The sequence below is a fragment of the Drosophila sechellia genome, chromosome 3R (genome assembly GCF_004382195.2).
Source record: "Drosophila sechellia strain sech25 chromosome 3R, ASM438219v1, whole genome shotgun sequence".
In the NCBI taxonomy this organism is placed as follows: Eukaryota; Metazoa; Arthropoda; class Insecta; order Diptera; family Drosophilidae; genus Drosophila; species Drosophila sechellia.
The window spans coordinates 20682494-20709305 of NC_045952.1; the positions used below are offsets into that span (position 1 = coordinate 20682494).

Genomic DNA, 26812 nt, shown 5'->3' on the forward strand with positions numbered 1-26812 from the left:
CAGTGTACAACCCACACTGCCATGCCGCCCATCATTGCCGTTACTTTCGTGCTATAATCGGCTTAGTCTGCGCTTACGGTTTGCTTTTTGCATTGCCTGCGCACTTGTGTGTGTGAATTGTATGGGTATATATAGTTGGCATTGTGGGTCTGGCATTCTGAGTCCTCCGAAGGTGGTTCCCTTTTATGCTCGCTCTGTCTATTTTGCGCCAAAGGTGTTAAGTTGTTATTTTATTGCATTTTATTTCATTTAGCCCGGCTCACACAGCCTTTCCATGCGCTCACTTCTCGCAGCTCGAAAGGAGTATTATGACTTTATTGTTCAATTGGCAAGAAGTTCTCAGCCAAAAGAAGAGATTCCTGGCCGTGTTTTAACTGGTTCGCAGATGGTGGCAAGCTGGAATACTTTGTACATCCGTTTACCTTTTCATTTTCAATAAAATCAATTTGCCCAGCTCAAGCTGAAGCCTAAAACCTACAGTAATTTGAAAAGCTTACCTGTTTCGATTGGATTTATTTAACTATTAAACGGAACATGCCTTGATTGCTGTTTCTAAAGAGTTTAGGAGCACAACAGTTTTGTAATCTTTTATCTAGCTTGTCTTAGAATGAACACCATTTAAATGTTTACTAGCTCGTTCTTGGAAGATTCAATAACTATCCGAAATCAAGTGCCCTGCCGTAAAGTTGAGCCATTTTCCGGCCTAAACTATTAAAGCGAAACACTCGAGGGCAACCGCAATTGTCACGTGCCTGGACTTGGCTTTTCTTGGCATGCTTCATTTATCACACACACAGTAAAATGTGTCAACGTTGCATGCAGCGGTTGCAGTTGCCGCTTGAAGAGCCATAACTCATAGACAACACTCGCCCCCTCTCTGTTCCACCAACCAAGCAGGCATCCATCCATCTCTCTCGCACTCGAGTTGGTCACATAAATGTCACTGCATGTGGCACAATTGTGTCGCAATTGTTGTGGCGAATAAACACGTCATAAACCGTTGGCTATCTTCAATGCCTCGTTGAAGGGCCTCAAATGCACTGGAAAAAAATATGATACTTAAAACGAGCTAAGCTTGATTTTATGTCTAAAAAGGAATACATTTAAGAGGTACATATAATTGATATCGAAAATTGCATCTCATCAGTCCGAAATTTCTGTGTTGGTTGGTCAGCCAACATCAGCTAAAGAAACCCAAACAGGAGCAAATAAAAAGTATGGCACTCTCTGCACTTGCAATTCAATTACACTGCACAAAAAGGCAGCAATATAAATACTACGGTGGCACACATGCAGAGATAAAATATCTATTAGTGCCCATAGATTGCTCCGGTTTTAAGCTAGCTACAAATTCAATGTGTGCACACAATTCAGTGCCAAATGGGATTTTGGTCGAACGGCAGCGAGTGTAAGCCATGGCCAAAACGAAAGGAGCAACAGAATCGACTAAACTTTATGTGCATGTTAAGAAAAGTGCTGCAGGAGCTACACAGACTTGGACCAAAGGCACACGGAAGTGAAAACGTTTCACACTCCAATTGCTGGTACAGATCTCCCCATCTCCCTCCCGCTCTCTCTCTCTCTATCTCTCTCACTCCTTCTAACAGGACTTTCCCTGGTCTGCTCCTAGTTTTTTCTGCACTTTCCATCGTTTTGGCAAAGTTTGCGCTGGGACAGCAGGCACATAAAATAGTTTTAAATAAGAAAAGGCGAAAGCAAATAAACAATTCCATTTCTCTGCCACAGCTATGGGCTAGAGAGGGGCGGGGGACGGGAGGCGTGTCGGGAACACACACAATGAATGTAAAGCCTTGGCGCATGAAACTGAAAATATTTCGTAGCATACTTTGCAGCGCCTGCACTGGCATACTAACACACACACACACACACACACACACAGCGTGCACGGCCCACATGAGCGTGTGTGTGGGTGTGTGTGCGTTACGACTTCCGTTTTAGTGGCCGTGTGAACTATTTACATGCACACGCAGGAAGAGAGTGACTGCTAAAATATTTAAAGTTAACTATTAAATGCTTTTAAGCACCCGGGTAAATCATAATTTGGACTTAACTGTGAAATAGTTATATTATTTAAAAAAAAAGCCATTCATAACCATGAAATATTTATATTATTTAAAAAAAAAAGCCAGTGCTTAGACTTTATATCCTAGTGAATTTGATAGAAAAGTAACTAAAGTGAAAGGTCAATCCAAACAAAAAAATGTGCTGATCCCTCTCTCTGGTGGGTTGATTTCAATTTAAATACGCCCGTTTGTAATGAAATTGACTTTTACCAATGCATTCATTTTTCGCCGTTGTTGTGCCATTTTTGTTGCTCATTTAGCGGTGTGGGTGTGGCAGAGGCCAAAAATTATGCAACTGCAGCCGCGGCGGTGCAACAGCTGTTGACACATGCCGCCAGCGGCCATTGTTGTATGGCCAACACCACTGCTGACAATGGCTGACAACGCAATGGCTGGCCCAAACGATACCACACCCGCACTTATCCCAATCCCAATCCCAATCCCCGAGTTCCAGCATTTTTGGCCGTGTTAATGGCGGCGCCACAACAGCACATAAATGCCATTGAGATTTGGCTTCATGCAATTTTAACGCTTCGTAGCACACGCATACTCATACACATACACACACACACACAGATAGATTCGCAGAAAGAGAAAGGGGAGAAAGTGGGAAAGGAAAATGGAAACACAGCACACATTTTGCCCAATTTATGACTTTATTTTAATATAATGTCAAATGCTATTTGCCCAGTGTCCGTTTCAATTTCGATTTCAATTTATGTATCATTTTAAAACCCAGCGCGAAAAGTAAAAAATTTGGAACATTTTTTGCGAGTATTGGATCTGGTTATTTTTTTTTTCCTACATTCGGCCGCAAAATGGTTCATTATAACGCTCGTTCGCCGTTGCTGTTGCTGAATTCTGTGGTCGACTAAACCGGCCTCCAAGCCGGCAAAATGAAAACAAATAATGGCACAATTGCCTGTGAATCCAAACTACGAAATTACCATTTACAAATATATTTATTTATATTTTAAGCTTTTGAAACCTATCTAACATCAAGATTTCCTGCGGTTTCCCATAGAAGCTTCTTTAGGCTAAAATGTGCTCACCTTAATTCTATTTTTAGCGTATTTATATTACATTTTAAGTACTTACAAAATTTATACCAAAATTATGAGCTTATCAAAAGTGTATAATGCAGGTATTGGAAATATACAAAATGCCCCACTATAGCTGCGTATTTAGGGTATTAAAATCTGATACACGAACCAAATTGGAACGCTGGCGACAGGCTGCCATTTGCATTTTGTCCAGTTCATTTCAGGCTGGAGCATAGATGCTCGGCATCTAGGCATAAATTCTATTATAAATAACATTTAGAGTGAACCGACGGCCAAATGCTGGGGTTTTGCATTTGTCAGCGCTGGAAATTGGACCGAGAACATAGATACATACATACATATATAAAAGTGTATATATGGATATCCGACAGAGGAAAATACAAATTGCGGTTTCTAAATTGAACGGCGAGTGTTTTTCGATGGTGTGCGAGAGTGTGTGCGTGTGTATCTGAGTGTCTCTGCGCTCGACGCATAATCAGATTTGTTTATTCAATTTTTCATGAAATTTTCTTCAGCTTTTTTTCGTGCGGTTTCGGGGCCGTCCAACTGATTGAGTGGCAATGGCATCGGGCTATTGGACAGCTTTGGTGGTAAAAATATTGTTACATTAATACTGTTAAAGATTGAAGGGGATTTGTGGTGGCTTCCCCCAGCTGGCTTTATTTTATATACTTCAAATGCGATGTGTGCTCTTTAAAGGGACTTAAAGCAAGCACAATTTGCGTAGCTGCCACACAATTAGTGGTAACTGAGTGCCAAATGTCATAAACATTCGCTCAATCGGCATAATGAAACCAGCGTGCCGTGCTTCAATTAACATTCTCCCATGCCCGCCAATTATCAGTCCTAATTAACGTTTCATAAACTGTAACAGGGCGGATTATCGGCATTACGTATACGACGTGTGTGTCGGCCAAAAGGGAAATTAATCAAATTAGCATCGTTAAGCCAAAGCAGCGAGCGACTTGCGATGCCCATCAGCAATTGCTAAATGTAAACAATCATATGTGATATAAAACAGCAAATGAATATAAAAAAGTAGCTGGCATCAGCGACCGCAACAAAAACAATTAAGCAAAATTGTCATAATTACAGCAGCACAAATACAGGCAAACAATTGCCACAAATTGTGACAATTTGCCGCCTGATTAATGAGTGTCTGTGGTTCTCCGCCAGACAAAACCAGCGGAATGCCAGTTGGCCAGATGCGGGATTATTTGCGGTAATATTTTATGGCTATCATTTGAAAATGATATTCTCGGAAAATCGCATTAATTGCTAAAAATCAAGAAAATAGATACGAAAACACAATTGATCTTCACACTTCGCAGCCTGAGGAGAATTGGCTTATAGCTATATTCATTAAAAGTTAAATGTTAGTTTCAGCGAAACTTTTAAATCGATTGGATATGCCATGTATGACATGTTTTTTAGGAACATCGAAAAACTTCAATCAAATTAAGAATTCCTATAGTGCAACCTTATTTACCAATTTAATTAATATTAAGCTGGTTGATATACCCATATCCCAGCCATATCCCATCTTTCTATCGACTGTCAGCTGTCAGCTTGTAAATTGTGAATAAAGCACTCAAATAGAGACAAGTTTAGATGGACACTTTCCAACTTTTAAACTTGTCGACCATCCAGTATATTTTCTGCACTACTTAAAATCAGTTAGAAAATATGGACTGGCAGCTTAAGGTCGCAATAATTCAAATATTATTGATTTATTTTAGTCAAGGTACGCTGGAAAATGTGGAAAATCTGCAGATTAGGTTTCTCCGCAAGCTCGTTGGAAAAATACGCCAGGAAGACAAAGTTGAAACGATGCTAATATTGCAACATTCAGCAATGGATTGTAAGATACAAAATTGGAACTATCCAGAAGTTCCTACTCTGCGCTTTAATGAATTAGCGATTGTAGAAGTCAGAAAGTCCTTTAACAATGTTATAATGGCCCTTGTTTGCATCTGTGAGGATTTCGAAATAATTCTTCTTGAAAGTCTGGCCAAGGACTTAAATCGAATGCGTCAAGCACGAATTATCCTGTGGATTGGAGGGAAACTTACACGTAAAATGCTCAACGTGATTGCCACTCAAGTAGAGAAATATCAATTGTATCAAATGATTATCCTTGAAGCTAAGGAACATTCGATGTCAAATAGGCTAACGATCCGACTCCTTAATCCTTTTCCAAGTGTACATTTTGATAAAATCGATGATATTTTAGGCCTTAAAGGACCCATATTTCATACCCCCGAGACAAACTTCAAAGGCAAAGTCATTAATCTGCTGCCTGATTGGGACTCGGCCCTAAAAATCAACGTCACTGCGTCACCAGGTATGTCTATACCCATTGTTCGAAATCGTGACTACGGCGTCATCGAGTTTGCCTTGAAGTACAATTTGAGCCTTAGAGTTTTGAATGCCTCGTATAAGTTGACAGTTGCAACATCTGTGTTCCCCGACATCCAGTTGAAAAGTCAAGTTCACACTAACATGGATAATTTGAAGAATTGGAATCCCCACGACATATCGTCTCTAATGGTTGCGGTTCCCTGTGGCAAAGAGTTGAGAATCGAGGAAGTCTTTAAACAACTGGATGTACACTCTTGACTGGTATACATTTTCATTGTATATGGAATATTTGTGGTGGCAGAGGCCTCAATTCTCGCAATATCCCATAGAATGACCGGCAGAGCATACAGGTTGACCAGTCTCATTCCTTTCCTGAATCTCCGTGCATTTCGGGCATGTCGTTCCCAATCAGCCGAAGATCTACCTTATCACTTCGTCAGCTTTTTCTGGCCATAAACGTTTTGGGATTGATCTTCAGCAGTTTCTTTAGCTGCAAGTTGAGTGCCCTCCTCATGAAGCACTCCGATCAGCCACAAGTTAAGAACTTCGAGGATCTACGTGACAGTGGGCTGCCCGTGATCGTGGGACCCACCATGGATGCTTTTCCAAAAAGTGAAGCTGGATCCGATTTCGTTAAGAACAACTTGATAGCCCTCAAGTATGTTAGTCAGTGGGATCGCGTTGAAATGTTGCTGAAAGCAAACACCAGCAACGCATACCTTCTGTACTCAGAGGACTGGAATATCTTAGATAACTTTTGGAAGTTCTATGGCCACAAAATGTTATGCAAGTCCGAACATTTGACTATCATACAAGCCTTGCCCATCACCTACATATATCCTCAATAACTCTATGCTGGATAGAAGCCTATTCAGGTTTATGATGCGACTGCAGGAGTACGGCTTTGTGGGTCATTGGATAAAACAATAACCGTACCCGCTAAGAAAGGTAATCAATCCAACTTTTCAGCGAAATAATATTCAACGAGAAAAGCCCTTATAAGTTCGTCATTTTCAATGGCTATGGTGTGTTCTTGGATGTGGTTATGGATTTGCAACCATAGTTTTCATTATTGAGCTCATTTTGGGAGGTAAGAAGAAAACGCCAAATGGAAACATTTGTGTGGTGTAAGGATATTATCTAAAATTAATTTATTACGCACATATTGCTTGAAGAATTCTTTCTAAAATTTGATGCTATTACAAATGTAAGTCTTGCATATTCCACGCGGCAAGGCATCTAGACATGAAGCAAGATACACATACATTACAGATAGACGACCTCTTAAGTTAATGAAGTTCCTTAAACTTCAACTGGCTTCATGACATTCAAAATGGACAGCTGCTAACTGATATTAGAAAATGAAAATTGGACGAACAGAGTTAGTTCGATTAGTAGATTGTTGTTTAAAGCAGAAAATGGCGTTACCGAAGCAGCTGAAATTCATTAATATTTTGTTGGTACTCCTCATAATCTACGATTCATCTGATGGAACTAAAAATCAACATGAGATATTTCTAAATCGACAGCTTCAAGCTGTTCACAATGAGCGTTCAGTGGAAACTTTGTTTTTACTACATCATAGTAATTTGGCCAATTGTTCGCTACAGGATTGGAATCCACCAAGAATTCCAACTATACGCTCAAATGAACTGAATGTATTTAATTTGGAAAAGACCTTCAACCACAATGCATTGGCATTGGTTTGTTTGATAAACAACTCTTATATAGGACTTTTAAATACACTGGTCAAATCGTTTGATTGCATGCGGCAAGAGCGAATAATTTTATTGATTCACCGGAAACCTGATCCAAGTTTTATCGAGGACATCACCCATGTATTGAAGGATCTACAATTTCTTCATTTGATAGTACTTATTGTTCAGGAAAAATCCAATGGACAAATTTCCGCATCTACTCTTCGTTTGCAATCATTTCCGGAACCGCATTTTAAATGGATTCGCAATGTATTTGCCATTAAAAAGATTTTTTACCGTCCCATTAACTTTCGGGGAAAGGTACTAAATGCAATTCCAAGCGACATAAGAATATTATTTGTAGCTTTAACCGAAATATTAACAGAATACGTACGAAGATATAACTCAACCCTACGAATTCAAAATCGAACTATTAAGGAAAAGATTGAAATTACGCAGCTGCACAATAGTAAAAACTTTTCGCATCACATCAATTTCGCGATGGACATGAACTCAAATTCTCTGATAATTCTTGTACCTTGTGGAACGGAGTTAAGGGGCCTGGATATTTTCAAGGAGCTGGGAGTGCGAACTCTCACCAGGTTGGCCCTGATTTTCTACATCATCTTCGTTCTAGTTGAGATGCTCTTCGTGATTATTTCGAATCGTTTTAATAGCAGAAATTTCACAATGATATACACAAACCCATTGATGAATCTTCGAGCAATTAGATCCATTTTGTGCCAGATTTCTCCCATCTCCAATCGATACAGCCTATCAATTCAACACTTTTTCGTTTTTATGAGCCTTTTTGGGACTCTGTTTGGTGGGTTCTTCGATTGCAAGCTCAGATCCTTTCTGACCAAAAGACCCTATTACTCACAAATAGAGAACTTTTCTGAGTTGCGGGAAAGTGGAGTGACCGTCGTGGTGGATCCTCCAACTCGGCAGTTTATTGAGGATGAAATCAATGCCAATTTTTTAGAGATGAAGTTCCCAATGTACTTACTACCCCAGCTCAAGAATTAATTAATATAAAAAATGCGATATTTAGCCATCACCTTCGCAATTTCATTATAAATGCTGCTGATTCGGGTATGAGCACTTGCTGGTTTAAAATGGCTGGCAAAATAATAAGAAAACAGATTAAGACATCTTTGCGTGAATCTGAGCAGCCGTCTCATCTTCCCCTGTCATTTGATCATTTCAAATGGCTGTGGGCGGCACTTTGCATTGCCTACGTCATTTCATTCATGGTTTTCGTATTGGAAATACTTTGGTCAAAATACCAACGACGCACTAGAAGCCAAAGTATTGTCTAATGTTTGAAATATTCAATAAAAGTAGAAAACTTTTTGTAATCAGCAGGCACTTAAAATATGTTACTTATATTAAACAAAACTATTTTATTAATATCAAACATTGAAAAAATTACTAATTGCTTATCAACACAAAGTAAGGCTTTAATAAATATCAAAATAGTTATATATATAATAAAAAACACTCAAAACCTTTTTATTAATTACATTAAGATACATTTTTTTCAGAAATGTAAATCATATTATTTGTTTATTTGTTAACATATATACACACTAGGTTCCCGATTCTCGAGGTTTCTCTTCATTCTTTTAAGTGACATTTCAAAAAGAAAGGCTATCATCGAAATGCTATAGCCCAGGATAAGTATGCACCACAGCCAAGTCAACTGCTTAATAGAAAGCGGATGGACCCGTTCCCTATCATAGGGTATAGTGATTTCCTTTAAATTCCTATCAAGGCCTCTTGGAATGTTCTTTATCCAGTGATTTCTAATTCCAGACTCCTGCATTGTCATAATAAATCTCCTCAGCGGCCAGTCCAGTATTGAATTATTTCCCAAAATATAGATTCTCGGCACCCTTTCGGCGATGATCGAATTCTCTGAGGTGCAGTGGGCTCGCAATCCTTTGGATCGCCGGTAGCTTTCAATAATATCAACAATTTCAGAAAATAATGTAAAAGCGTAAATGTCTTCCAAGGAAAACAGTAACTTCGCTTTTTCTGTAAATGTCAAGGTAACTTTTCTCGGCATATATTGACTAATGAAATCCACACCAATCTCCTTTTCAATAAAATTCTCCGCATCTTCATCCATAACAACAGTCAATTCACTAGTCTTCAACTCTTCAAAATTGTTCACCTGAGGTCGGGGACCTGGTTTTGTGAGCATTGAACTAAGATTGCAGTTGATAAAGATGCTAAAAATCATTCCAAACAATGAAATTGCCAAAAAGAGCTGGCGGAGCGAAAGGTTCGATCTTCGGAAATGGTAGACCCAAAATGGCTCTAAACGCACATAGATTCACCAGCGAATTGGGGATCTCCTGGCGGTGCGATTGTCTGGAAATCAAAATGAATACCTTGAGGAAGGTAATCTCAAAAAATACAAAAATTACGTAGACTAATATAATGTAGAAAATCCATTTCTGAATGCAAAACACTATGATGACATCTTGTAAACTTAAGTAATTTCCGCAGGGAACCACAATCAATAGTGACGAGAAACTCATTGGCATTCCATAGTCTATAGGCTGAGTTGAATTATTTGTTAGCATAATGCGTTTTCTTAGCTCGATATCAAAGTGATCTACGTCATTGAAAAACTGCAAAGTAAGGTTATATTTCAGTGCAAATTCAAAGACTTCTTTGTCTTCTATTCGAAAAATGGGAAATTTCTTAATATTCCCCATTTGGATAGTCAAATTGTAATCGTGCTTGACAACTGCCGTCATTCCATGAAAATTAAACTTAGTATCCATGAAGACATAGTCATTAGGTGTCCAAATATTTTTTATTCGCTTGAAGTGTGGAGAAGAAAAAGGATTTAGGCGATAGGTTAGCAGTTTGTCTTTTGCCACAACGTTCAACATCAACATATCAAAAAGTTTTAAGTCTGTTGATTTCTTTGAAATCTCGTGGAAAAACTCCTCTTTAAGTTCCATTTGAGTCCACAGTATAATTTTCTGAAGTCGCACTTTTCCAAAAGTTTCAAATACGTTTCTCAATAGAGTAATATGTGAATTTTCGCCAATACATATAATAGCCAAAGTACGGCTGTTGAAAGTATCCTTCATTCTTATTTTTTCCTGATCGTTGGTCCTTATAATTCCCATTCCGTGGGCATTCCAGTTTTGAAGAGTGCAATTGTAATCCAGATGATGCTTAACAATCACAAGTGTTTCCATCTTATGCCGTTTAATCATCAAACGCACAAGTTTGTTTAAATATTTTAGCTGTGGGAACTCAGTTTCCTGGCTAACAGCCTGGCTCAAAAGAAGTATAAATATTAAATTAATTATAAGTGACATCTTTCGTAATTCACGTAGTGCTATCACCGCTGCAAATTAAGACTGAACTTCAAATATGAAACTACTGTGATAATGGTCGCGCACCCAGGTCGTGTTTAACTTATATTTCTCAATTGACAGCTGCCACTTTTAATCTGGATTAATTTAATGGCATTTTAAGTCAGCTTAAGTGATATTGAATGTTTAATCATAAAGTGTTCTTGGTATTTTTTAATTATAAGTTATTTAATCAAAATTGGAAAGAAAACATATTTTTGATCACAAAGTGTTTAGTAGAACCCTTTTTAATGTATAAGTTTTTCAGGGTATAAAAGCTTCTACATTTATATGTTTAAATTTAACAAGTTGAATAACATTAATATGCCTATTATGGTTAAGTGATTGTTATACATTTCTTTCTAAACGAAATCGTCATCTTCCCTTGATCTTCCTCTCATATTGCTTGTGTGTTGGTTCCTTTTCTGGAGAAGTATCTCCAGAATAAATACCACAATGGCGATACTTTCCCCAATGACCAGAAGATGCCATATCCAGCTCAAATGCTGAATGGACAGAGGAACTGCTTCCTCTTTAATCCTGCGAGGATAGGTAACATTGTATAATAGTTTAAGGGCCTTAGGAAGTTTTTTAGTCCATGCTTCGGGAATCCCCGTTTGTGGTATGTAGGTGATATACCTTGTCAGCATCCCTTTCAAGACAGAATTGTTACCCAGAACATACATACGTGGCAGATTCCAGGCGATGGTCAAACTCTCAGCTTCGCAGAAAACCCTTTCATCTAAAGACTTTTGGAGAGTCTTCAACGATCTCCATGTAGTTGTGTACATTATATAGCTGTAGCTATCGTTGAAATTCAAAAGCATTCTGAGAGTTTCTTTCTTTTGGAGAATTAAATAGTTCGGTAAAACATTATCAAAGAACTCTGAATCGATATGATTTTCGATGTAAGAGTGAGTATATTTATCCATAATAGTTACCATTCCGCTATCTCTCAACTCTTTGAAGTTTCTCACCTGAGGGTTTTGAGCTGGTTTCATCAACAGTGCACTTAGTGTACAGCTAACGAAATTGCTGTAGACAAGGCCAAAAACGCTTATGACCAGAAAGAGTTGGCGTAGTGAAATGCTCGATCTGCGAAACTCCGGAAATGGCAGTCCTAAAATGCCTCGAAAGGCTCGAGGATTCAACAGTGGATTTAAGCTGGTCAGACAAACTTCTCGACCGGATATCCTGTGGGTTAGCCAAAGTATCACGCATTCGATCAAAACGAAAACACCGTAGGCAATCAAAAAGCAACCTATCAATTTCAGTACACCCAATTTGTGAAGTACATCCATGAAGCGCCATTTCGGACTGCAAGGCACTATGACAATCAATGAGCAGGCGGTGTTGGGACTCACAAAGGGCATCTGGGTGGGAAAGTCTTTAGTTATGAAACGTGGACCTAACTGTATATCGAAATTGTCTGATTTTGTATCATTTTGATCATATAATTTCAAACTCAAGTTATACTTAACAGCGAACTGAACAATTTCATAATCTTTCAGTTCGGATAAGGGTATTGGGCCTGATGGCGACCTTACTTTAAAACGAATGTTGGAATCCACACTTTCCTTCAGGATGGCCGTTCTACCGTGGAAACTTAACCCACTGCCAATAAAACTGGGCCCCTTTATGTTGGATATATTTGTTAATTGGCAGCAGCGTGGAGTTGGATATGGATTCAACTGCTGAAGTGATGGTACTGCATCAGGATCTTCGTTCATTGCCACGATTATCATCTGGACAAAATTATACCTATCGGCTTGCTGGGAGATGTAGTCCAGCAACATCTTGGTGGGTTCCCTTTGGCTCCACAGTATGATCCTCTCCTGCCTCATGTTGTCCATAGCGTTTGCCAGACTTTTAAGGAGCCCATAGTCTGAATTTTCGCCCATGCAAGCTAATATAACTGTCTGGTCATTGAAGTAGCCACTAATCCTGATGGAGCCCATTTCATTGGCCCTCAGTATTGGGCTTCCACTTGGATTCCATTGGTCAAGATGGCAGTTTTCATCCCGACTATGCTTGATTACCATTATTGTTCGAATTTCTCGACCCTCCTCTATAACACTGATGAGCTCTCTAAGGAACTTCAGCTGCGGGTTCTTGCCTCCTTTGGTCAGCGATAGATATATGAGTGGCAAAACTAATAATTTGAACACTTTTGACATTTTTAGTTAGCCTAGGGTCAGTTTAAGCAGCTCTTGAAAGTTGAAACTGAACTGAATACCAAGGAAATAACTTACAAGTGCTCCTTCCTAAAAACCAATCAAAAGATGGCCTGCGACGACACCTGTCAAATGTTGTGCAAAGCAATTTTAGCAATTAATTTAAGTGCAATCCAATAGTTTGGAAACTCTATCCTCCTAGTATTTAAGGTGACTTGAGTGGATATCGAACTACTCGAATAGGTTAATCCCCGAAAGGCATCGAAATAGCTTTCTGTTGTCTAAAGATATAATCAAACTCGAATGAAGAATACAATGAAATCGGTTAGCTTTAATTTTCCGGCATCTACATGAAGATATTATTGCCTCAATCCAGCTGCTGATCCGGAAAATATTTGCCTTTGCCACTGGGTATGTTTTTCCACATTTATGGGTCAACTGATGCTGCCATTCCCGCTCCATTTGTTTGTGCAACAATTGAGATACGATTCGGTTAACCGATTCCATTTGGCCAACTGATCGACGTCGAGTGGACCGGGCCGGGCCGGCATCTAGAATCTATCGATAGCGTCGCCCGAGCGACAATTTTCCTCGGCGGCAGCAGCACTTTTCCTCGCCGAAAAAGATCAGATACTTTTGCAGTCGTGTACCGTTTGCTGAACCGTTTGGAACGCGAGCGCCGTGAGACGGCATTGTGAAAAGTGAAAAATGGATTTTCCGCCCTGGGCAGTCGATGCGCTTGGGACGCCCGAGCATGTGCCGTTGCCTGTCAGCGTTTAACAAGTGTTTTCCCCCAAGTTTTCCCCAACACAACATCAGCCGCCAACTGTGGGCGTGGGCCTAGCGGAAATGAGAAAATTTAATTTTAACAATTATTAATTGTCATTGTGTCAAATCAAATTGTGCCTGTGTGTGTTTCGTGCTAATTGCGTAAATAATCACTTTAAATAATTACTTTATATGACTCAAGTTAGCTGTACCTTACACAAGTACAGCGGAAATTGTTGAATTTTGTTGTCACGAAAAAGTACCTTCCAGTAAGTTTTTTCATACGAAATACACTTCAACTTGACGGTCATACCCGTTTCTGCAGAATATCTAACAACATAACCTAATGTTGTAAATATGTATAGTATATGTATGTATATATTCAAATAAATAGCTAGTGAAAGCAATGCTTTAAGATGAGTTTATGTGCCATCACTGCGGATACGCATTACATATTTGTTATTGTTTGGGCTTCTGCTAAGATACACTCGATTAACTCGCTCAACACCTCAAGGCGTGCCTGTCGCAATCAATTTCTGTCGCCTGTCGCCTGCATTAATAGTTTCACTAATTTTGAAATTTATTAGATCCCCCTCGCCGAGCCTTACATATCTGTTCTATGTGTAGTAAACCGTTTTTATCACCTCCACGGGCAGTGGAACGGAAAAGTCGGGCAGTTCAGAGAGCATACTGTTTGGAAAATCATCAGAGGCTAAGCAGACGGACAGGAGGAAAATCCAAAACGCTAGTGAAAATATTAACCCGTCCCTGGGCGACGGAAAATCTTTGGCCAGAATGTTTTGGATCCGCTGATGCCTGATCTGGCATCAGTCAATGTCAGTTGGCCCAGTGCCAGGTCGTGTGTGTGGGCGGCGACAAACAAACAATCGCCGGGCTAAAGAAATGTAAATAAATGTGGAGTATAGGGAAAGTGCTCGAAGGTGCTGCGTCTAGTGGCAAAGTATCTTAAGTCATGACCACATATGAAACGGGGAGTACTTCACATCCCATATTTTTCTTCCGACCAAGATCCGTTCATGCTCGTCTAGAAAAATCATTTTCAAGTGGACTTTTTTATCCAGTGTTTTGGTGTTCATGTTGCTGGCAATGTACAGTGCGTTTCATAAAGCAGTTAGCATACATGGATTATCTAAATAATAAAAAATATGGTTCAAAAATTGCATATTCTAAATAAATAGTAATTTTTCAAACGTTGTTTCTTAGATTTCATAATCATGCAGCATTTAAAAAATAAGTAACCATATAGACCCGAAACGCACTGTACATATCAAAACTTTTAATATGTATTGCCATATATTTCTCGATTGCTAACACATGTTCAAACGACGACAAAGCATGCCAAATATTTATGGCATATTTTTTGTTTGTTTCATTTTTTGTGTCATATTACTTTAATTTCTATTAATTTTTACCGCCTCCGTCGCGATAGAGACGCTCGCCAGAAACATAAATATTTTAACACATTTTTTTTATGAAGAATTCTTTAATGGATTTTATTGACTGAGTTTTTGGGCCTATGGGTTGGGGCATTGGCATTGGCCAAGTGCAAAATTTATTATACATTTATCATTTAGGTATCATTTTATCTGTCTTTTATTTTTGCGTTTCTGTTTTGCTTCACGTTGAAAATGTTTATAATTTTGTTTGCTTTGGATTTCTGAACTTGTGCAACAATTGGCAAGAAATATAAAATGTAAATTCAACAATGATATAAAGTCTATGCCATCTGGTTGAAGGCTGTAAACTTGAACGACTTATTAAGTGGGTCAGTGTTTTTTCTAACAAAAAAATAGAGGAAATAAGTATATTTATTGATTTGGAGTGATAGCCATATAGGAATTTCCATTTCGTACCCATTATACTCGACTGCATCATTTCCGTTTCTGAATTTCGTGCCAAAAGTAAGAGCGTCATGCACTTGACCAGATCTTTCCAAATCCCCCAGCCAACACCTTTTCTCAATCCTAAAAATGTTGATCATTTGGAGGCGTTTGGTTTTTATCTATATATATTTAAAAAAAAGATATTGGAAATATGTGCAAATTGCGCAGCTGTCTTTAAATGCAAATTGTTCTCCGGAGCATTAATTTTACTGTCGGCTTTCCTGGAATAAGTCTCATTCGTTTTTTTTTATTGAAAATCTACCTAGGCATGCTTTTAATTCTGATAATCTCAAACATTTTTGAACTTTTAATGAATTTCGACCCATATTTCAAGTAATAAAGAGATAAAAACATTTAATTACTCATTAAAGGTCATAGAGAAACAAAATTAATTTGTATACCTAAGCTGGATCATCTATAAATCTTATGAAACATCAATTACAGAGATCTGGCGCCTGATTTTCATTTCAATTCCAAAGTGACGTCAATGAGAGCCCTACGAGAGCAATTTTCCGAATAGATATTTTTAGTTTTATTCCGCCGATTTCGCTGCTTTGAAAAGTCGGCGCTTCTGTGTTTTATTTTATTGCTGCCTATAATTGGTTCGTTTATGTGCGGAATGGAAGAGAGGATCCTGAACTTGAAATAGGGGCATGGAAAACGAGAGGGGAGGGAGGGAAGGAGGAAGTTGCACCAGGATTATGATGTTGTGCTCGGTGCATCGAAATTAGTTTATTTTTGGCCTGCTCACTGCAATTTGAACTTTGCTTTCAGCGGAAAGACTAATGACTTTGGGAGCGTCGCTGACTCAAGTGTAGATCTCTAAAGGGCACTGGAAAAAAATATAAAAATAGTAAAGAAACATGTTTAGGGGTTGACGACTTCTTAAGTTTACTTGGCATACTTTTAGGAGTTTACTTAAATTTATTATAGTACAAATTTATTTTAGTTTAAATCAGCATATTTATTAAAACATACATAACTTATGCCAACAGATTATACTCAGTATTCATATAATTTTAAAACTTAATAAAACTATGACAGAAATCATTTTATTAACCCAATTAGATGAATAATTTTCACTTTCCATTGTGCTTATTTGAATGCTTCCCTGCTACATTTAGCCAATTGTTGTTGCTCATCGTATGACACATAATGACGCATTACTTGGGCCACAACAATGTCTATAGAGTAAATGGCCCCCACTTTCTATTCATCAATTAATATGCATAAGCACTTATCGAGTTTACCAAAGGGGGTATACTTAGTTTTATGTGCCCCTGCGAGCGTGTGTTCTTCTGTAAAATAATTAAAACAAATTATGCCATGTGCCTACAGGGCACTTAGAAAAATAAATTGTGATTAAGCCAAAAATAAGTAGATTTTAGTTCTGCTAAAAGTTATACCTCTTTAAAGCACTATGTTCTTATCACATTTTTTTCTGTACTACTTGTATATTTTGGCTTTGCTTCAAAAAGTTCTATTACTAATTTTCTTGTAGTGCACTAGTACTCACACACGCTCAATGTTGTTACTCATATTTGTCCAGCATTATTGTCATCATCATGATAATCCTAATAATCATGATGGCGATCATTATGGCTGTAGAAGTCGCATCGCTTGGATTGCCGACTGAGCGACAGTCGCAGTTTATCCGCCGACCAAGTCGAATCAGTGAATCCGCCAAATCATATACATATATATAAATATACATATATACGTGGTGCTGAGTGCGTGCGGGTAAACTAATTGACGAGAATTAAACCACCCATCCACTAGCCGCGAAAACTAATATAAAATTGTGAAAATATTTTCAACAGGTTGAAAGCATTTAAAATACAACAATATTCGAAATAATTGCAACAAAGCAACAACGATTTGTTTATTAAACGAAAAGCAGACAAACGAGCAAAATACCCAACGAAGGAGAATAAATGGATATAAAAATAAATGAATAGAAAATCGCAGAGGCAGAGGGGAAATCATTAAGAGAAAGAGAGAAAGATGTTCAATTTGCTGCGAAGATCGCGTCGTGGAAAAGCGCACAAGATCGTCGAGGAGGAAGATGGAGATAGGCCCTTGAGATACAGTCAAATTGGGCAGATATCTACCGCTCAAAGAGCGGCAGAGCCGCCGGAAAGAGCACGACGGGCGGTGATCGAAGAGCTGGAGGACTTTGCCAGCGACTTTGACAACGGCAACGACAGCAGCGGCGACGAAGAGCGTTTAAAATTAGCAAAAACAGCTGCTAATGGCCGCTCCGACAATTTGTATATAAATAAAATTGGCGGAGATGGGAGGACGTGGACGTTTTCCTCGGCCGCTGATCGAAATGCGGCTCCCAGCAGTCAAAACGAGGCAGCCAGCGCGATCGCGAGCAAAAGCATTGGTGGTCAGCTAATTGGCACTATTGAGCCCGATATCGATGGCCCCATAACCATAACACATCGCCATCGAGATCGCAACGAAGGTGAAACGCAGAAGCGGCAATCCCTGCTCTCCATTGGCAGTTTCAAGTTGAGCAATCCGAAAGATACTTCCGAAGCAGAGCCGAAAAAGCGAAAAACTCTGCAAAAGAGTCGCGATTTTCTTAGCGACATTTTCATGGCGCGTGGTCGAAACCATCAGCGCCAAAAGCAGCAGCAGCAGCAGCAACAGCAGCAGCAGAAGCAGCATATTGCCGCAACAGCAGCAGCCAAATCGAATAAAAGTAATGCCAAAGACGTAATCGCCACCGCAACACACCTTGAAACGAACTCCGACCCCGCGCTCGCATCCCCGACTACTTATAAAATGACTTTGTCTAATAATAGCCCAGAGAATAGCGGCCAACGAAGAGCGATCGAAGAGAAAAGTAAGCCAGCTGGAGTGCTGGTGCGGGAAGAGCAACGCTCACAGAGTTTTCATTTTCCCGCAGAGAACGAGAGTTTTCCTCGCCAGATCGAGCCGGAAAAAGAGCCGCGAGCAGCCAGCATGCGTTCGTCTTTCATTCAAGCGGCAAACGTTGAGCGGCCAACAGCAATTGCCGAACAGCAGGAGCAGCAGCAGCAACAGCACGGCAATGCAATTGCTGTTCCGCAGCAACATCTGGTCACCAAGCAGCAACATCAGCAGCAGCAACAACATCAGGAGCAGCAGCAACATCAGGAGCAGCAGCAACAATATCAGGAACAGCAACAAGATCAGCAATTAAGTGACATAACCATGGGCCAAACTAGTGCCAAACCGAACGAAATCAGTTCGGCGCACAGTTCGCGTGCCAGTACGCCGCGTGATTTCCGTGAGTCGGTCGTGATTCCGCCGCAGGCGCCGCCGCGTCACCAAAAGTCACCGGAAGTGCCCAGAATCACGGTGGAGGATTGCAGTTTTCCGGATGAGGAGCAGCCCGCCAAAACACCGGAAATCTTCTACGAACTAAATGAGGCAGCTGAAGACTCGCTGAATATCGAGGAACTCAACGAGGCGCATATCGAAACCCTAGAAGATGAGGTCTTTGCCTCGGATATACCAGCTACTATCTATCAAAACTCGAATGGTCGTCCCTGGACGCGTCTGACTCATGTGAAGCTGGAGAATGTGCAGGAGGAAGCCGAGGAGGAGGTGGAGGAACAGGAAATGGACGACATAGACGAGGCTGTGGATCTGGACTATGAGCCGCATATGTCCAGCAGTCAGACGATGAATGGCAACTCCAGGCAATCGGCGAGCAGCGAACGCAGTGCCCTGAAAAGTGACTCCAATTTAAGCAGCAGCTATGCCGATTCCGGGATCGGGGAGCAGGAACTGAATGCACCACAGACGCAGCAGCATCAGCAGCAACCACCGCAACCACCGCCACGCAGCTCCTCGCACATGGCAACCAACCAAAATGTGAACCACACCTTTATACGCGATGGCAACTCCACGGATTGCGAGGAGACCTTTCTGCAGTGCGACGAACTCGACGACATTGAGCGTTTCAGCGAGTTCAGCGAGCGATTGGTATGCATCGAGAGCATCAGTCTGCCGGATGTGGTTGTCGAGTCAACGACCGCCAATGCATCCACATCAGGAACATCAGCAGCAGCAGCAGCAACAGCAGCAGCACCATCATCATCATCGACAACCACAAATGGCGGCGATGCGCAGATCAACATCAATATTGCCAATGGAGCGGGGGGCAATAGCCTGGGCAATGTGCACTTCATACCCATCCACGTCGAGGGTCGCAGTCGCAGCAACAGTCCCAAGCAACGCAGCCGGGACGACAGTTGTCTTGGCCAGGACATGACGCCCAACATCGAGATCGTCGAGGATGGCAGTGTTCTCAACAAGCCAGTGCGACAGGAGAGCCCCTTCGATAACCAGGAACTCAGGTGAGCTAAATTAAAAAACAAATGGAGGTATCTAAAATAAAATTTAATAAAATAGAAATCCAATAATAATTTGGAGTTTCCTAAAAGCAAACAAGCTATATAAACCCTAAAAAATGCATTTATTATTCAATAATAAATGTTTTTATATTAAAAGCTTCTTCAGGCAACTATTCTTTTTGAATGTATCTAGTGACGTATACGTGATATTTGCTAGTTGTAGCAGTTGCGGCATCAAGTGCGGCGTATTTATTTAATCACAGGCGCATGCCAACAATTTGACCATTAACATGGCAAGATGCAGCCAATTTATCTTGATCTTTGTGTCATGGAACATGCCTTGTGATCTGGTTTCTCTTTCTGGGAAATCCATCAGCGGAAATTTTCGTCTCATTTGCTTTGTGGTTTTGGTTTTCCGCCAATTTGATTTGCGTCGAGTTTTCCAGTCAGGGACGACTATTTTTAAACGGATCAGAACATAAATTGTATACCTAATTTGATTAGTGAAATATTTTGTGATAATATGAAATGAAATGATATGAAATATTCATTCAAAGATTTGTATAGGGAATACTTTTTGAATTGTAAAACCCTATTATTTTAAAAAGTCTTATTATTTATAACAAAATACTTTGTATGAATATCATATCTATAGAAACGAATTCTTTAGAAAATCCCACTTGTTTTGGCTAGTGTTTCGCATTACGTATACGCAGTGTGATAGGTGGCATTGTTTGGCCTTCGCCAAAATGACAGATTATGACAGCCGAGCGGCAAGTGTCTCATAGCCAAATGGCGACAATTATTTCAACATTTTATATTTTTATGTAAATTCTCGTGTTTAAAATAATAAACATTCGATTTGTTGAACACCAGAACGGGGGCAAAAATAAATTCACTTCGTCATTTCTCGTTTGGCTTTCTTTCGCTTTATTTGCAATTTTTGTTGGCAACATTTCCCACGCTTGTTTTTTGCGCATTCAGGCAGGGGTGTATCACTTATTTTAAACTAGATGTTAGAATAGTTACATTTCTTTTATATGTGTAACTTTAACTTTAATTCTGAAGTTCCGTTTGTAGTTTTTTATTCAAGAGTTGGTTTTCAGATTTTATTATAATTTTTATATATCTATAAACAGGTTTTCCAGAGTATCCCCTGCTTCGGTTTATCCGCACTTCAGCATTTTCCCTCAATCATATTTTCTCATGTGCATAGAACACGATCTGCCTGCTCTACTGTTATTCGCCTTGCTTATTTTAGGCGCTGTGCAAAAAAAGACAAGTAAATTTTGAAGCGTTCATATTTAGAGCAAACTTGTTGAGGAAATAGATAAGACGGGGGCGAGCACTTGTGGAAATGAATTTGGGTTGTTCTTGATTTTGGTGGATAATTGATTGGGCATGCGGGAGGAGGCGCGCATCCTCCACTTGGCCAGCTAGCATTGAAAGATTGTTTATTCCGCCGGCACATGCGGCGTATGCGTAATTTGCCTCGAATAACTAATGGGCATCTATGCCGAAGCCTCGGCTGCTGTTTCCTTCTCTTCGCCACCAGTTGTTTATCTAATCCGATTTAATTATCAACTTGGGCATAAACAACAAAAGAATCCAAGCTGGCAACTATGCATTTGCCTCGGAAAGTTCACAGGCACCGGCAGAGAGGCTCTTGCCAAAAATAATTCAAATAACTTTAAATCTAAGTACACAAGTTGCATCTGTCCTTTGTATATTCAACGTACCATATGCTCACTCTGCACATCATTCTGTCTATCTTTATCTCCAACTATCTCTAGAGACAACACAGAAACGCGTGTCTCAAAATTTGATAAATTCACATTGTCTATACTAAACTTATGGGTGTATAATGCGGACAGTGTAGGAAATCATAATAAATATTTTGAAATCTAAAACTAATAAGTGACATTTTATAACAATCCTCTGATTTAAGTTAAATTTTGTTATAAAACTGTAGAGATTTTAAGCAGCTTTATTGGAACTTAGTTGGGTATCCGGAAGTTACAACAAATGAAATCATTCATGACATTCAATAATTGATAATCCTACAAGTATTAACCTTTTTGTCATCGATTTGTCACTAGTGAAACGAACTGTATTTTTAATAGAGAGCGACTGAGAGTTGGCAAAATGCGCGCACGAAAACGACGGAAAAACGTTGATTTATAAATAAACTTTGCGCATTTTCGCAGCAACCGAGAATCGACTAGGATAAATTCAATTAAAACGTATTTCATTATTGCGTTGAATAGCCAAAACAAAACAAAGCACAAGCCAATACATATTATATAAAAATGTATCTGTATCTTTGTCTACGTACGAGTATCCGTAGCGATATCTCGGTATCTTGTATTGTATCTCAACAAATTATGGTTGAGGAAGACGTTGCCACTGTTTTTACACCTCATTCACGTTTAACGAGCTTTTCCATTCAAATTACGTCAGGCCAATGTCTAGCTATAGGTAAAAGCGCTGGGACATTAAAAATAAAATAATAATAATTATTATATTTCTGCGGCTTTGCCTCTATTTATTTATACTGTTCGTGCTGCGTGCGCGGAAAACGTTTGTGATTCATTTTGTTTGTGTTGGGGATTATTCAGTGACAAGATTTGTTTGAAAAATTCGTCTGACAGTTGAGCTGAACTGTCTAGGGATTTATGTTTCTATTCCCGCCATTACTCATCCCAGTACTCGATTTCCCAGGAAGGAGCTGAAGCAGCAGAAGGCTCGATTTGCCAGCCAACTGGATGAGGCCCACAAAAATGCCAGCCAACTGGAGGCCAAGGTTGGCGATATGCAGTTCAAGATCCAGAAACTGGAGCAGGAACTGTCGGTCAAGCAATGGAATGTGGAGAGTAAGTATCATATTGAAAGCATTCTGGGACCCATTCAAACCATATATTTAACTTCTTAGGACTACAGAGCGAACTGAGTGCAGCTCACAAGGACGATGAATATGTGCGAAAAAAGCTGAAACTTCTGGAAGATGAAAAGGTCATCCTACGGCACAAATACAGCGAAAATCAAGATGAATTCCAAAACAAATATGGTGAGCATAGTGCTAATGTATGAATCAGTTAATAGCTGATGAGTTAGTGCGTTTAATTAGTGCCATAATAAAATAACATTTTCCATAATTCAAATATCCTGTTTTTAAGTGATTATATGATGCCATTTATTGAGTAATTAATTTCCATTCAAATAAATTTGTACCCGTTTTTTTCAGACGAACTCGAAGCTCAGTACAACGAACTAACCGAGAAGTACAAAGTGACACAGGACTTGGCCAAAAGTTTGCAAACCCAATTGGCCTGTGCCCAAGTCGAGGCTGAGGAATGGCGCCAGCAGGTGGAGAGGATCCGGGCGGATCTGGAGGAGCAGATACGCATTCTGAAGAACGCACTGGACAACTCGGAGGCGGAACGCAAAATCTGCGAGGACAAATGGCAGAAGGAGTTCGAAATGCTCAGGACACACAATCGAGGTGAGAAATCTATCTTCTATACAAGCTCTTAAATCGATTGGCTTTTAAATAATATACTATATAAATTATAGAGCGGGAGGAAACTTTGATGACGGACTGCGAGTGGCAACTGCGGCAGATGCAGCGGCAGTGCAAGGACAAGACGGACAAGTCCAACTACGAGCGGAAGCAGGCGGCCGCCAAGGCGGAGGAGCTGGAACTGGAGCTGCAGTCGCGCCGGAGGGAGTCCGAGAAGCTGCGCACCTGCCAGGCGCAGGTGAACTCGCTGAGGGGCGTGGTCAGCGAACAGGAGCAGTCCATCCAGACGCTAATGGATCGCATTGAGAACCTGAAGGGGGATCTGCAGTCGGCCAACGAAAACCTCGAGACCCAGATCGAGGCGGTGCACAAGATCAAGTATCAGTGTGATAAGTGGGTATAATTGCGGATTATCAAGGGAATTTGATTCTAATGATTATACCTTTTACAGTGCCATCTATGATAAGGAGCGCCAAATGATCTACAAAATCGATGAGGTGCGAAATGAGGCAGCCGCCTTCTGGGAAAACAAACTTTAGTAAGTCACAAGTCAACATATAGAGTGCTCAAAATTGAACTTTATGCCTACAGCACAGAGATGACAAGACTGACAAATGAACTGGAGTCCGTGTATGTGGACGAGCGCCGCGAGGCGTTGGACAAACTGCAGAACGAGCACATCGAGGAGCTGAGGGCCCTGACCAACAGATACACGGCCAATGAGGAGGAACTGCGAGCTGAGGTGGGTTCATAGTATTACAAGTAAACTGAGTTTGAATATATATTTGCATTTTAGATTGACGATCTGCACGAGAACCTGGAGCAGAAGAAACAGGACTTTCTTAGCCTGCGCGAACGTTCGGATAACGCCCTGCTCCAGACCCGGATGCATTTGGATAAGGCCGATCGCGAGTACCAGAATGCCATGTGCCGCGAGGAGGATCGCCGTGTGGAGCTGGAGGAACGACTCCAGAAGGAGTTCGAGGCGGAGAAGGCCGAGATGGAGGAGAAGTTCCGCGAACGGCTCGGCCAAGTGAAGGAGGAGTTCGCCAAGGAGCTGCAGCTCTCCACGCAGGAAATGGTCGAATCACATCGAAAGGAGCTGGGTAAAGATACATGTGTATAATGATTATTGTGAAAATAATATATATACTTCACTCTCAACCGGCAGACTCTCAAAAGGCCAAGTTGCAGGCGGAGAAGGAGGAGGCGTTGCAGGAACTTGTGGAACGACATCGCGCGAAAATGGCCGCTGCCGATGAACGAATCAAGTGAGTGGATGCAATGTGGCATGCCCCGCCCCATGGGCATAGTTACCTTGATAGTTCCCCCTGACCGCTGCTCCCCACTAAATTGCCCGAGGACCCATTGGCTTGCATTGAATGTCTGCATCCTACTCATTTGTCACTTTGGAGTCCTTGAACTCGATCCATTATCACATGAACTCGTATTCTGTTTCTCTCGTTTCACATTTCATTCATTGGATCAGCATGGATCAGCGTTTAGGTCGATCGACAGCCTCTCCAGCCCTGTGGGCGTTCGCAATGGGGGCGTGGCCGTATATGCCCACTCTATATGTGCTATATCTGACCATGTCGCCGCTGATCTCCATTGCATGCTTGGTGTTCAATATTGTCGCAGTGATCTATATCAAATACCGCCACCTCCTAGCTCGCCAATAAAATATTAATACCCTGTTTACGCTTAAAAATGATTCTTGATTTAAATTTAAAACAGGGTATCATCAAAAATTTCTTGAAGATTTAAAGCATTGGTATTGGCGTATTAATTTAAAAGAATCGAATGTTCACTAAATCCCAACGAAACATATGTTTTTCTGGCATGCAGCTTGTCAATCGTTGTCCTTCTGGTGCGATTCTCCTAATATTTTACTTTCTCTTTCTCGCTATGTGTGTGTATCCACCTCAACCTCTGCCCACTCTCTATAACCTGAATAACCCCAACCCGAATCCGATTCTGCATCCGTATCCGCGTCCGCATCCGCATCCGCATCCGCAGCGATGTAGAACTTCGGCACCAGCGCAATCTCAAGGACCTGAAGGCGGCCTACGATGCCGAGAAGGCGGCGCTGGACAAGCGCGACATCAGCAACGCCAACGAGATCGAGCAGCTGCATCGCAAGTGCCGCTGCCTGACCAACCTGTAAGTGACCCCATCCCCAAAAACCACCACCCACTTTTACCCAACTTCCCCAAGGTCAAGTTCCTAAATCCAAGAAAAGATTAAGATCTGTAAAAAAACTATTATGTTTGGTATTGCTTAGGTAAAACTTTCGAAAGAGTTTTGAATTTTGAAAATTGGTTTGAATTCATGATCCTTTTATTAGCACTTTGAAACAAAATCGTATCTTTTAATTAATCAATGATGATAAAATAAAGAATTTTTAAGACTCGAATAATACTAAGTGAATAATTTAAGGAAAGGGATTTAAGAGCTCGACCTTATAACTCTTTTTATCTATAACCCATACTTATCTTAATTTTGCTTGTCCGTGTTGTGGGATGTTGTACGCCAAGTCAGTATCCAGCATCCGCCTCGAATTCACCATTATCCTTTTTGGTAGTGAATATAGTAAATAGTTAAGAAGCTTTGCAATCCTTTTCACGCAGATTTGAGGAGATGCGCATGCGATACGAAAGACGAGATCCTCGAGCCGAGGATCTGCGTGAGATATCCGAATTGAGGACACGATGCGAAAGTCAGGAGCGGGATTTGTACGTGCTGACCGATCGCCTGCGGGAAATGCAGATTCAAATGTCCGAGATGCAACAAAATGGTGACCGCAAGGGCGGTGGGAAGGCGGTAAAGAAGCCGCCGCCCAAATCGATAGCCACCAGCTGTGACGTCATATACGAGGAGAACGAGGAGCGGGAATCGCCCGAGAAGGTAAATGGTGAGAACTCCTCCCAGGGAGACGAGGACGAGGACGTGGAGGAGGAAGTCGAGCAGGAGCCCAGCGACACGGAGTCCAATCACACGATCGAGGTCAATGGAAAGTCGGATCGGATCAACGAGGATGACGCCCATCTCATCACCGCCGTGTGAGATCGATCTAAACTTCTATATACGTAGATCTTCCAATTTTGTGGCTGTATTCTTCGAGATCCCCAGGAGTGGATGTTCCAGGACCAAGGATGTGTGATCCCGGGTGCTTTGGTGCTTCATGTGCTGCCCTCTGTATCGCTGAATACGGAAATCGACCCACTCAACCAAATCGCTCAAAGCTTGAACTCATAAAAATTGTAAATTAAATTTCTGAATTGGTTTCTGAAACCGCCAAAAAAAAGAAACGAAATAAATGTAAATATTTTTAATAATATTAATATTTTTACAGATTACTGTTTCTATATATATATTGCTCCGACTTAACAGTTGTTAGCTTAACAGTTGTCTTGGCACTGTAAAGTGCTGAGAGCAGCGTGGGAGAATTTATCTTTAAAGAGAGGCGCATGCGCTCAAGTGTACTAAATGAACTAAATTCGTC

At 40.6% G+C, this 26812-nt stretch overlaps 3 protein-coding genes and 2 pseudogenes across 3 annotated transcripts; 3 read left to right on the forward strand and 2 right to left on the reverse strand.

The window, feature by feature from the left end:
- The first annotated feature begins 5002 nt into the window (after positions 1 to 5002).
- Positions 5003 to 6357, forward strand: LOC6607380. The gene is made up of 2 exons (XM_032722926.1): positions 5003 to 5755; positions 5839 to 6357. Exons 1-2 carry the CDS (start codon positions 5003 to 5005, stop codon positions 6355 to 6357), a joined length of 1272 nt encoding a protein of 423 aa, XP_032578817.1.
- Positions 6358 to 6838: 481 nt separating this feature from the next.
- LOC6607381 lies at positions 6839 to 8528 on the forward strand (annotated as a pseudogene).
- A 215-nt stretch (positions 8529 to 8743) lies between these two features.
- Positions 8744 to 10553, reverse strand: LOC6607382 (annotated as a pseudogene).
- Positions 10554 to 10951: 398 nt separating this feature from the next.
- On the reverse strand, positions 10952 to 12766 carry LOC6607383. The gene has a single exon (XM_032723723.1). It carries the CDS (start codon positions 12764 to 12766, stop codon positions 10952 to 10954), a length of 1815 nt encoding a protein of 604 aa, XP_032579614.1.
- A 686-nt stretch (positions 12767 to 13452) lies between these two features.
- LOC6607385 (myb-like protein P) lies at positions 13453 to 26635 on the forward strand. The gene is made up of 12 exons (XM_032721205.1): positions 13453 to 13800; positions 17256 to 19790; positions 22509 to 22660; positions 22720 to 22854; positions 23032 to 23289; positions 23361 to 23700; positions 23759 to 23845; positions 23899 to 24049; positions 24104 to 24413; positions 24479 to 24578; positions 25327 to 25470; positions 25938 to 26635. The coding sequence occupies exons 2-12, from the start codon at positions 17440 to 17442 to the stop codon at positions 26371 to 26373; spliced, it is 4464 nt and encodes a 1487-aa protein (XP_032577096.1). The 5' UTR covers positions 13453 to 13800; positions 17256 to 17439; the 3' UTR covers positions 26374 to 26635.
- The last annotated feature ends 177 nt before the right edge of the window (positions 26636 to 26812 follow it).

What these genes read in the sequence shown, in the direction of transcription:
- LOC6607383 (XM_032723723.1), bottom strand. Translation starts at nt 12,766, where the DNA reads ATGTCAAAAGTGTTCAAATTATTAGTTTTGCCACTCATATATCTATCG.
- LOC6607380 (XM_032722926.1), top strand. Translation starts at nt 5,003, where the DNA reads ATGGATTGTAAGATACAAAATTGGAACTATCCAGAAGTTCCTACTCTG. An exon ending in AAGTCTTTAAACAACTGGAT is followed by an intron (nt 5,756 to 5,838) that starts GTACACTCTTGA and finishes AATATCCCATAG; the next exon opens with AATGACCGGCAGAGCATACA.
- LOC6607385 (XM_032721205.1), top strand. Translation starts at nt 17,440, where the DNA reads ATGTTCAATTTGCTGCGAAGATCGCGTCGTGGAAAAGCGCACAAGATC. An exon ending in TTCGATAACCAGGAACTCAG is followed by an intron (nt 19,791 to 22,508) that starts GTGAGCTAAATT and finishes TCGATTTCCCAG; the next exon opens with GAAGGAGCTGAAGCAGCAGA. An exon ending in TGAATTCCAAAACAAATATG is followed by an intron (nt 22,855 to 23,031) that starts GTGAGCATAGTG and finishes CGTTTTTTTCAG; the next exon opens with ACGAACTCGAAGCTCAGTAC.